General features: G+C 37.2%; 2 protein-coding genes across 7 annotated transcripts in view; one reads left to right on the forward strand and one right to left on the reverse strand.

Annotated features, from left to right (window-relative positions):
- The first annotated feature begins 1,120 nt into the window (after positions 1–1,120).
- On the forward strand, positions 1,121–8,324 carry dpep2 (dipeptidase 2). Of its 4 annotated transcripts, none has more exons than XM_032522264.1 (11): positions 1,121–1,256; positions 1,628–1,788; positions 1,900–2,026; positions 2,188–2,317; positions 2,756–2,906; positions 3,351–3,420; positions 3,871–4,047; positions 5,746–5,830; positions 5,928–6,003; positions 6,579–6,714; positions 7,698–8,324. In XM_032522264.1, exons 2-11 carry the CDS (start codon positions 1,631–1,633, stop codon positions 7,902–7,904), a joined length of 1,317 nt encoding a protein of 438 aa, XP_032378155.1. In that variant the 5' UTR covers positions 1,121–1,256; positions 1,628–1,630; the 3' UTR covers positions 7,905–8,324. The 4 variants fall into 4 exon arrangements, with proteins under 4 accessions (XP_032378155.1, XP_032378147.1, XP_032378137.1 ...); XM_032522256.1 differs by lacking the exon at positions 1,121–1,256 and adding an exon at positions 1,336–1,499; XM_032522246.1 differs by lacking the exon at positions 1,121–1,256 and adding an exon at positions 1,418–1,499 and having other exon boundaries at positions 1,625–1,788.
- A 1,579-nt stretch (positions 8,325–9,903) lies between these two features.
- slc12a4 (solute carrier family 12 member 4) overlaps positions 9,904–12,330 on the reverse strand; it is a 39,633-nt gene continuing 37,206 nt past the window's right edge. For 2 of the 3 annotated variants that reach the window (XM_032522156.1, XM_032522147.1), the window contains exons 23-24: positions 11,823–11,956; positions 11,206–11,297 (exon numbers count right to left, since the gene is read on the reverse strand). In XM_032522156.1, coding sequence (XP_032378047.1) covers positions 11,206–11,297; positions 11,823–11,956 — 226 coding nt within the window. Of the gene's footprint in view, positions 11,298–11,822; positions 11,957–12,330 lie in introns of all 3 variants that reach the window. The other variant, XM_032522138.1, reaches the window with a different exon arrangement.

The raw sequence follows: 12,330 nt of genomic DNA on the forward strand, positions 1-12,330 counted from the left end.
TAGTGCATACGTGGCCTAGCTTTATGGGAGCTAATAGCCCCCTGATAAGTTCCAGTCACCAATCTAATGTTAAGCTTCTACTGAACAAACGTATGCTACACCTGTTTAGATGACTTTCCTCAAACTTAAAGTTTAAACGTGGTTCCAAAAACACAGACTTGAGCCAAACAAGAAGGGTGGCCAGGAAAGACATATGGCCTAACATCTAGCTAGCTAGCTAGCTAGATGTTAGGCTATAAGCTTGTGGGTACCAGCAAATCAAGACGTTTAGTTTTGATTAGTTTTTTTTTAATCCATCAATCTTTTGATATTCGTTAAGGCAGTTAACGTTTTACATACAGTATATTTAACTGTGCGTGCTTATCGTTCGACTAATTACTGGTGTCACTTACATAACTGGACTGTTTACAGTCAATTCAATTTGGTCACTTACCAAGGCCATGCTTTCATTAGCGTGTCACTTCCGCTTGACATGTTAGCATTCTCGGACGATAGCCTGTAAATCTAGACACTAAATTTGCAGAGTGAATCTCGCCGACTAAAAGTGTTGTCAATATTAAACATGGTAGCAAGCTCAGTGATTGTAATCATTGGTGCAAACCATAGACCGTAAATAATATACAGTCTGGTACAAACCTGACAAATGTAAAATAAAATATATAAATAAATATACTTTTGGGCCAACAGATGGAACCCACAGGTCTCCACGGTGCCTTAAAATGCTCCTCGTAAATTCCTAACTCAGAGAGGCAACGCAGTTAAATACATAATTACTGTAAGTAGTAGGCTAGATGAATAAAATTGCCCTTGGAAAGACTCAAAGAGTAAAGATTGAATTGTATTTCATAGTGCCAATAAGCAATTTGTTTATTCGGTCTCTAACAATTGGTAGTTACATTCACTGCAACACTAACGCGTGCAAGGCTTTGAAAGTGAAGAAGGGACGGTAAAGAAAAAGTGGTAGAAGTTAAAGCCCATCGAGAGATACAGTAATCTCCATTGCCATTCTAATGCCAGCATTAAGTCCCCTATGTGTCTGTCGGCTAAACACGTCGGAAACTGAAACTATGTGTATTTATATTTCTTCCTCCAGGACGTGAATGCAGCACTCAGCACAGCGACCGCTTTTATATAGGTTTGTTCTGTATTTTTCTGGGGCGGAGAGTAGGCTGGGCAGAGAGCTGGAAAGTTCGTACCGCTTGTGTGCAGAACTTACAACAAGGTGATCAACAAGTTGCTTTTTAACCGCCTGGCAGGTAGGTCTATTGTTAAATAGAACCGTTCTACGGTTTTATAGATATAAACTGTTATTGAAAATGAGAATGCATCATGTTTACTGTCCAGTGTGGATTTGCATATCAAATGAGCTACCACGTACACAATAGCCTATTTAAACAGTCGGTTTCAGTGTGGACTTAACGTCACTTTGTTTCTGTTCTAATAAATAAACAGTAGTGTAATGTATTCGAAGGATGTATCATAGCATGAGATATGAAGCAGTAAGTTTACAAAGATGCTATTATCTTGACTAGCTGTCACTGTAATATTTCTATAATAGTATATTAAAAATAATAATAATATGTTGTTATCAGTTATAACTGTAATGCACTGTGTTTTCTCTAAGCAGACTATGCCTTCCGGGAAAACTGTAACAAGTGCTTCAAGCGGCTTGTGGATGAAGTCCCTGAAACATCTGGTGTTTTTCTCCTCTCTGTGTTGTTTGATATCTGGATACTCTGAGAGAGATAGAGTACATGACTTGATGTCCAGATATCCTCTTATTGATGGGTAAAGGATGTTTATTGCCTTGTCAACACAGCAGTTTCAATTGTGGACATGAAATTCCTCTATATGCCTTCCCTTTTCTTTACACCCTCTCTCTCTTTCTCCATCTGTCAGTCATAATGACCTAGCTCTCCAGCTGAGGATACTTTACAACAATCAGCTGAGCCAAATTGACCTGCATAATGTTAGCAAAGTGGCCACCGACATCAACCGTCTCCAAGCAGGCCATGTACAGGCACAGGTATTGCAATTCATTCCGTCTTTCACTTATCTGTGTAAGTATTTGAATAACAGCATCCACTGAGTTTATGTTGTGGAAAGATCAAACCTAGAATGACATTCACAGCACTCACTTAAATGTCTCTCTTGTTCTCTTGTGTCATGTCCCTGTCTCTTTGTCAGATGTTTGCAGTCTATGTACTGTGTGGGGCCCAGGAGAAGGATGCCGTGAGGCTGACTCTGGAACAAATAGATGTAATCAGACGCATGTGCACTGAGTACCAGGACTTTGAGCTGGTCACATCTGCTCAGGGTATAGTACACCTCGACATTGCCTTGCAGAAAATGTACCTACAAAACCGTTATGAGATGAAAGAGGAATTAAATATAGCTGATTATCTTAGTAATAATTATAATTGGTATTATAATTATGAATTAGAAAACATGGTTTCTAGCATGAATGTATTGAAAACATACATTTATGAATCCATACTCTAATGTACGTCTTAATTATAGTTTACATTTGGAAAAGAGCCCTTCAAGTTATAATGATCTTTGCGTCATACCGAGAAGTTCATTACTTTGAGTAAGGAATCTTACACACTCGCTAACAAGTAATCATAACACAAACAATACTTGTGATTAGGTATTTTACACAGTAGAGTTTTTTTCTTTTTATTTGATTGGAGGCCTTGATTTTTTGATAATGTGTGTACAGTATGTGTAATACATGTATGTCTTGTCATTGCAGAGCTCAGGAATTCTGAAATGAGGCATAAGATAGCCTGTCTAATAAGTATTGAGGGGGGCCACTCTATTGACAGTAGCCTGCCAGCCCTGCGGATGTTTTATCAGCTTGGCGTCCGCTCCATGGCCCTCACACATACCTGCAATACACCCTGGTAGTTAATTATTCTGAATGTATTACTTCACTTAGAATGCTAACTGTCATTTATATATTGCAGAAAGGCAATGATGGACACATAACTCAACATAGTATCAATACAAGGGCTCCAGGATCTCTTGATCCAGTATAAATATTACATTTTTAATGTAAATTTCCTATTAGGCTAGTGTGGCCGTACTTGTTTCTTAAAGCTATAGTGCGTAGTTTTTGTCGCCCCAACAATGGCTTGAATGTAACAGACATTCATAATATAAAAAAGTTACGCACTAAAGCTTTAATAATTTTGTCTGTTGACATTGTTTATATGTTTATATATTATATATATATATATATATATATATATATATATATATATTTTATATTTCATGGTAGTGAAGGATACACTGCTCTTACAACACTCAATGATTTGTGTTTTTGACAATATTGTTTTTCAATGCAGGGCGGAATCATCCTCAAAAATATATAACGTCTATCAAAGAGAGAACAACAGCCTGACACACTTTGGGAAGGTAAGCTTAATCTTCAGTTATATAAACAAAACAACCGTACAGAATTGTTTTGTTTATCACATTCAACAAAGCATGTTTGCTTGTTTTGGTCAGCTCTTTCTTGAGAAAATATTAGAACATGACATCCGCTGTATACTTAAGATGCCAATTTGATTTAAAGTGAGAAACCCATTATTTGAAGGATTTGACAGTTGTTATTTTTGAACTTGTTTGATGCTCTGCATACAAAATGCTTTCTTGACTTAAGGCTATTCGCATATAACCCAAATCGGACTTGCAAGTCAGTAATGCTGTTGTACAATGTTAACTTATTTTTTATATTTCCTCGGCCCTCTGCAGAGCAGCATGTCGGACTTCCTTGATTGCTCTCTGCATGAGTGTGTTTACATAATGTCTTGACTTCCTACCTTCCCATGATACTGTAAATGGCTTTTGAATGTGTTTTTTGAGGCCGTGGTGGAGGAGATGAACAGACTGGGAATGATAGTGGACCTCTCCCACACTTCGTGGGACACAGCCTGGGCCGCACTGAAGCATTCCAAGGCTCCTGTTATTTTTAGCCATTCATCTTCCTTTTCAATCTGTAGCCATGGCCGCAACGTACCTGACTGGCTGCTGCATGATCTGGTAAGAAAAACAATTCATTGACTAGTTATATTGCTTGTTTAGTTGATGTTGAAATATTATCAATCGCGTAACTGATTCATTGATATTAATTATGATTTATATTCATACCGCTGACATGTAATATGTTTTCATTGTTAGAGTTTTTTGTTAATCAACAGGATCAGACATTTGTGAACAGAATTTCACCATTGAAGTATTTTTAGATTTCAGTCCACTAACAGTCAGTATAATTGATTATAATTCAAAAGGCAATATCTGCAGGATCAGATAATCAAGTTAACATGTAATTGCTAACGTTCCATATCCTCCATCATTTCTACAAATACGTTAGCTTCCCACCAATTTCCTCTCTACGTAGTCTCATGTCACACAAATAAATGTCTGATAATGACACACGGGTTGAAATTTAAGATCTAAATTAGATCAACTGCACTGTGTATATTTTAGACTGTTGTAGTTGTCTGTTGTAGTCAGTTGATTGTTTGTATTACAGTTTCTAACGTAAAACAATGATTCTTATCTGAAAAAAAGCATCCAACACTAATGAGTGTTTTTTCCTTCCTGTAAGCTGTTAGAGTAAGACATTACACAAATTTTACAAGCCATGGCTGCAAAGTGTAAAACCCACTGCTCTTCAATTTTTTGACACTTGTTCTGTGGGCGAGACTTACAGTAAACTGCTTTATCTTGGCTGTTATGAGGTTGATGAGCAAATAATCAAACCTGAATGTGCTCTGACTTTTTGGAGCTAAGTATCGGCTATCTACCATTAGTATCAAAGTGTTCTCTGAACGTCTCCTCTCCTTCTCTCTTTCCCCAGAGCCCCAACCCTTCTTTGAATATCTTTCTTTTTTTGATGAATATGAATGTTTTAAAGCTGCCATTAGTCCATTTCCTAATTCAGCTTCAGTTGTTCGTGCCAACTCATGACTCACTTCTTCATTCCTGTTTGTATAGGCAGTACTTTCCTTATAATAGAAGATGAATCTACTTCACTACTAGCCCTTTTTTCAATCATCCAACTTTATGAGAAATGTAGTCCCATTAATGTATTCCATTTATCTCTGTTTCTGCTTAACAGAACTACCAGTAGTGTATGTTAATTATTAAAAGACTGAATTATACCTTGTATTACTATGTATATAATGATAGCATGGTATTAAGGGTAGCACAATTCCTTAAGTAAGTATTTTTTATGCAATGGAAACAGCCAAGTTCAGTGTATTGAACATCATTCTAAATGTTTATGTCAGTATAATATTAGAAACACCCATTGGGCATGCACAAGGAGTCAGAGCACAGTTTTTTAAACCCATTTTACGAAATTATAACGTCAAGTTGGCGGACACATACCCATAACAAAAACATAATTAAATCCACATCAGTTTTTGAATCTGCTTCTTAAGGTACATTTGGCATGGACAGTACATTATATATGTGTGTGTGTTTGTGTTTGTGCGCGCGCACACACATGCACACACAAGCATAAGAATTCTCAGCCTGAGATACAACAAGCATAAGCCTGATGTTTGCCACTTCTACCACTACAACTAGTCAATGTAAATGAGACCAAAAAATAGGTTTCTGTACTTTTTTCAGAAAAACTAATTCATGCACTGATTATTTTAGTTAATGCTTCACTTTGTGTGTCTTCTTATTCACTAGACTTGGCAGTGACATGTGTGTGTTGTGTTTTAGAAAAAGAAACAGGGGTTGATCATGGTGAATCTCCACAGCAAATTCATATCCTGCAATGGTGAAGCAAACATCTCTCGTGTGGCTGGTGAGGCATCCGTGTTGTCTTTTTTTATCATTACGTAAATCTTTCATTTGTATTTTTAATATCTTGGACGATTTTTGATTCCACCTGGTTTTCCCAGACCATTTTGATCACATAAAGAATGTGATTGGAGCTGAGTCGATTGGAATTGGAGGGGACTTTGAAGGTGCTACGAGGTAAAAAAAACAAAAATCCATCTGCAAACACAACATACAGATAGCTAGAAAGTCAAAAGACAGTAAATATACATATCTACACATTCTATCCTAGAACCAGGTTGAGTAGGGATCTTCAGAAATACACTTCGCACACATAGACACTGAAATATAAAGTTCATGCCAGTAGGGTACACACTTCTCTCTGGCACTCGCCAGATCAATTTTGTACTTTTGTTAGCCTGTCATGATAACAGCAATTTGGGTGTCTCAGCTGTCAACAGGCTGAAAAACGGTATAAAAAACAACAATAACTTTGTACTTGTAACAGGCATAAAGAGAGAGCAGCTGCAGAAGATTTGCTGCAGAATGGTGGGCATCCCCCCCCCGCATACAGACAGAATCTAGTTCAAACAGGAATGTCACATAACAAGTGATATTGAAGGACTAGATTTGCAAGTGCTTGTTATTAGTACTTGTATTACTTATTCATAGTGCTGCATAAGTGATGTATTAGGTCTGATCAAAACTGTCAAAATGATTGGTTTCTTTTGCAAAGTCATATCCGATAATTGAAATGTGTTTTTTGTAAACAGCTTTCCTCGGGGGATAGAGGATGTGTCAAAGTATCCCGCCCTAATCCAGGAACTCCTGCAAAGGAACTGGACCGAGATTGAGTTGGCAGATGTCCTTCGAAGAAACTTCCTGCGCGTGTTCGAGGAGGTGGAGAGGGTGAGCTTGATGATTCACATATTGTATGTCAAAGAAAAGCCTTCTTTGATAAATGAGGAGTAGGTAGGTAACTGAAAGGCACATTTTCACTGCATATCTTTGCCCCAGGAGTGATTTGGCTATATTGAAGGATTAGAGGCTGTATATTTTATAGAAAATGTCCACAGCATGTGTTATTTCAGTAGTCCGTATCTAATATATGACTCTGTATGTTGCATTCTTTCTAAAACAAAATGTGTTTCTGTCACAACACAAATAAACACTTAACCACCACTTTACAATATGATGGACTATTCAAGAAGTTTTGGCCATTTAAAAAAATAACATTTTCAGATTTGGCAATTAATCAGCAATAAATGTCCTTGAAAGATTTGTCTCGCATTGTCAGACCCTCCTCCACAGCGCTGCGGGGAGGATCTGACAAGTCCACACAGCATTCCAGGTTAGTAGAAAAATGGGCTCTGGTTTATTGGCATTTCTTAAATCAATCACAATCGTCTTGGGCGCCGTACGGAGCCACGGCGCCTCTGCAAAATAGCCTCGGGAAGGAACTTGTTTTGGTGGAACATGCGTACGTTCAAAAGTTGTATTAGTCGTGCAACAGATAAACTCAGATTGAACAGATAGTCTTGCTAACTGTCTGGATTTAACCTGCAGAGATCTGAGAAAAGGTTAACCATAGTCCTCATGGATCCACTGGAGTTTAGAATGTCAAAACAAAGGAAGCCCAATGCAACGGACGTACGGCCTAGATGAGGGACATCCGGACAAATTTATGGAGGCACCAGAGCAATCCCAGAAGTGGAACATGGTGTATATAGACTATGGAAGATTATAATATATAATTAAAATATAGTAAACATGAATTGATTTATTTACAATGCAAGTTAGAAAATATTCTCAACTAAATCGACAGCAGATCTGAGTTTAAAAGTTGAATCGTTTTATCACCTCACTCTCTTGTCTCACTTTATTTCTCCCAGGTCCGAGATCAGTTGAGTTTGAACCGGCCCAGTGAGGTGCAGATCTCCGTAGAGGAAGTGCAGAACCCGTGCAGGCTGGTCCTCAGACCACCTAACCCAAGAAGGCCCTCTGACACAGGTCCCTCCTCCAGAGCCCAAAATGGACCAAAAGGTCTGCTAATTCTGGCCATTCTTCTGATGCTTTCAGGCCTTGTTATGATTGAATGAATGTTTAAAAACTCAGTTCACTTCTTTATTTAAAGTGCATGATTTTTTTATATAAATAAGGAGATTTTAATGAGATTGAGTAGCCATTTGCAGGTCATCCCAGTGCTCCACAGGTCAGTAAAGATAAGGGGAGAATCACTTTCTTACCACCAATACAAAAAAAAGCATCCAATGTCTAGCCCCATTTGGGAGGCAATTTAACTGCCAACCTCTGTATATACACTGTGTTTTACATATAAATAATAATGTCCAGTCCTCTGAAAGGCACTTTAACATACATTTTTTGAGTTTACTTATTACATTCAATTTGTTGCTGAATTAGTTGTACCTGTGCTGAAATCATCTCTATGAAACATATGACCTGGAATGGGAAAGAATAATGACACTTATTAATAAAAACTGCAGAGATGGCCCTTTTAAGTTTTTGAATCTCTATTTTTATTTTTTGTTTGTTAAGGGTTTTTGTATCCATTGTTGAACAATGAGCAGGTGGTGAGGTCACTAGTAGAGATGATCGCCTCATACTGCCTAAAAAGCTGGCATCGGTATCGGGAAGTACTGGAGTTTATGCACCGATCTGATACCACGTAACAAAGCCCTGAAGAAAATCTACGTTAAAGTAGTTTATTTATGTTTTTTTTTTCATTATAACTGACTGTCATACTGGATAAAAAAAGAATGTTCTATGGCATTCATTGTTTGAGAGTTTAACCTGAGCCAGACTGACAACAAAGATAGAATTCCTATCACATACATACAGGGATAGTAGTATACAGTTGTTGAAACTTAAAAAATAAAATATATGACATACTGGTATTGGATCAGTTTAGGTATCAGAATTGGTATCGGGGAGCAAAAAATGGTATCGGACCATTTCTAGTCACTAGGCGCGTATAGCTCAGGTAAACAGTTTAGCTACACTGCAGTTAAATGCACAGTGTTGCATTATCGTTATATTAATATCACAATATTTATTTCCATAATATTTTTTTTAGGGTGCTTCTTGGTGGCTTTAACAAATTAGTACAGGGGAGCAGTATATAAACGGTTGTTCTTTTTATTTGATTTTACAACATAATAAAATATTATAGAGGTTTACAAAACATAGTGCGTCTTTTAATGTGAACTATTCTACCCTTTGGCCAAACAGAAAACTGTTGCACATAGAATTAACAAACAAAATCTTAAACTTAGAACAGCAGAACAAAGCATCAGTGTGAAAAAAAATCCCGTTGGTAAGATTCAGATTTGTGTATTGCCAACTAAGTGTATAGTAATTTGCTTTGGTAAGCTCATTTTGATGTCTTATCAACTTCCACACCATATACATCAAAAACATTTAAAGTGCTCATATTATGCTCATTTTCAGGTTCATAATTGTATTTAGAGGTTTTACCAGAATAGGTTTACATGGTTTAATTTTAAAAAAACACCATATTTATGTTGTATTGCTGCAGTTCCTCTTTTCACCCTGTGTGTTGAGCTCTCCATTTTAGCCACAGAGTGAGGCATCTCACTTCTGTTCAATCTTTGTTGGGAGTTGCGCAAGTGCAGTAACTAGGTAAGAGCGTCTAGCCAGTCAGAAGCACAGTATGAGGGCGTGCCACACTAGCAGCTAGGCAAGGATTATAACGCGTTACAAAGTGACGCAGGTTCGTCATGGAAGTAAAGGCTGGACTACAATACAGCTGTTTGGAGCAGTAACGGTGTTTTCTGTTAGAGATGGTAAGTCCCTTTGGGGTGGACTTTGGGCTTTTTCACTTTGTAGACCTATAACATGCACAAAAAAGTTATATAACACAAAAAAGGAAAGGGAAAAATCCAAAAAGCATGATATGAGCACTTTAAACATAACCTCATATATACATAGCATCATCACTCTTAAAAAATAAATACTCATAGCTTCTCTAAAAATACTGCCCACATAAAGTTTCCACTGTATTTTGCCAACATTTTAATTAGCAAAAAACGTAAATTTGGATTCCTGGCAAGTGACATATTTTTCAGTGGGATAATCCACTCCAACCCTTTTTTTATTAAAATGAAGGGAATACCAGGAGCATTCTTAGCATTGTGAAATAAGTTTTTAATAACTGCACAGCTTGTCATGGTTGATCCTTAACAAATAAAACACTCCTAGCTTGTACAGATCGTTTAGTCTACATACAAACAAACAGTTGTTCTCTACATGTATTTTGTATGTATAATGTGTTCTGGCCTGAAATACTCATCATAATCAGCTTCTTATTAAAAAACAAACAAAAAAAAAACAGAAATTACACAAAACAATGCCAGAAAGTTTCATGTAGCTGAGATCAGAATTGCTTAAAATTATAATACTTAAGATTTTAGCCAGGGTTGATTTGGCAACACCTATGGTTATTGTGGTAAATGCTAGGAAGTCTGACTACTCATTGAGCAGCTACTTTGTCTGAAATACAACACAATACCAACTGGTGTATTTGTTTTCAGCACAAACTAACTCCCATTGTAGGTATGTGTAGTAAACTAATTATAATCCAGTGAGGAACTGGCGGACTCCACCTCACTAACGATGGAAACGACTTAATAGAAAGGTATTTATTTACAATTGCCATAAGTGGGAGTAGAACTTTAAATGAAGCCATCTTTGTAAGCTTTCCAGGTCTTTAGAAAAAGTACAAATGTAACAGTTCAAAAGTCATTCATATACATTCTTTTCTCATATTAACAACACAAATATCTGTCGAAAAAAATCATAAATTATAACTTGTTTTAAAAACTTGCTTTATGATCAAGCGGTGTGTTTGATAGCCGCATTAACATTTACTTTATCTCAGTGGGGAAATGTTGAGAAAAATAAATAAATAAATAGAGATCTGCTTAAAAAATAATCATAGAGCTGTTTCAGAATAAAAATCTGGCATACTATAAAAACTGTTCTACCAACATACTTCTCAGTCAAGATAGTCCTGCCATAGTCTTTCAAATAGGTGTATTATCACATATGAAGAGGTATTTGTGACCAATAAGAAAAAGCTTATCTAAAGTACTGATTTCTGAAGGAAACACAACAGCTTTCATTTGTAAAGAATGGCAGAGTTGTGAAAATACAGGTAGATACCATAAGTGTATACCAGTATTCTACACAAATAAAAATTAAAAAACTCCTTCGTACTGAAAAATCCATACTTCACTATAAAAGTGTCAAATCCATGCGTCTACCTAGAACTGTCTGGCAGCAAAGCAGGTGCTGGCTCCTGTCCCAAGGCAGAATGCATTCCGATGAGGCAGATGCTAAGGTATAGCAACTAATAACTGATTATGAGTAGATGGTGATAACCTCCCGACCTCCACCTCGGACCAGCAGCACTCTTTCCAAGCCTTCAGTCAACACCTCCAGAAACTCCATATCTGAAGTACATGTTAAAGAAGTAAAACCAGCCACACCATAGCCTATACACTCTTTGTATGTGTACTGCAGCCCAACGTCTGCTATACATTCATCAGAGTTTCTGCAAGGTCTTAAAAAGTCTAAAAAAAAGTCTAAAATTTCAAATTTGTAGGCCTTAAAAAGTCGTAAGTTCTGAAGCATTGGGTTCTAGGTCTTAAATAATTTTAAAAGTCTTTTCCTACATCCATGCAACGCTAAGGCTTATTGAAACTTTTTTTTTTGTGTAGTTCTTTCTTTGGCTATAGTCTAAATATAATTTGCTGGGTATACAGATCATTATTACTCTTTGTCACTTTTATTCAATTTAAATCATTTTGTTTACTTTGCAAATACTATTGTGACTCTGCATTTCGTACGGTATTGTTGTTATATACAGTAGGTCTTAAATTTCATTCATAAAGGTCTTAAAAAGTCTTAAATTTGACGTGTTGAAACCTGCAGAAACCCTGAGACCCCTTCTGTTTGATCACATTAGTAAAGGATACAGTTCTCATCTCCGTCTGTGTTACGAGGTGGCCCTGGCATGTTGAGCAGCACTAATCGAGCATCATGGGACCTGTTGACTATTACCTCGTTCAGCTTCACAGCCGTATGCATTCGCCGCACATTAGACTGATCCCTGGAGGGCAGCAAGTGGGAGAGACGGTGAGTAGAATGGATTTGTGCAAATAAGAAACAATTTTGGACTTTTTCAAAGCAAGCTCTCACTGTTTTAAAAAATAGGGAAACTTACAACAAGGGAAGGGGAAAATAAAATTAAAGCTTTAGCACTTTAACAGCACGTTTTGTTCTGAGAGTAAAGATAGTCTTGCATTGCCAGACCTTCCACCACTGCGCTGCGGAGGAAGGTCTTGCTAATCCACACAGAATTCTGGGATGGGAGAAACATTTGCTCTTGTTTATTGGCATTTCTTTAAACCAATCACAATCGTCATAGGCGGCGCTAACCGTCGGACGGAGACCCGGTGCCGCTGCAAAATAGCCTCAGGAAGG

The sequence above is a fragment of the Etheostoma spectabile genome, chromosome 1 (genome assembly GCF_008692095.1).
Source record: "Etheostoma spectabile isolate EspeVRDwgs_2016 chromosome 1, UIUC_Espe_1.0, whole genome shotgun sequence".
Lineage (NCBI taxonomy): Eukaryota > Metazoa > Chordata > Actinopteri > Perciformes > Percidae > Etheostoma > Etheostoma spectabile.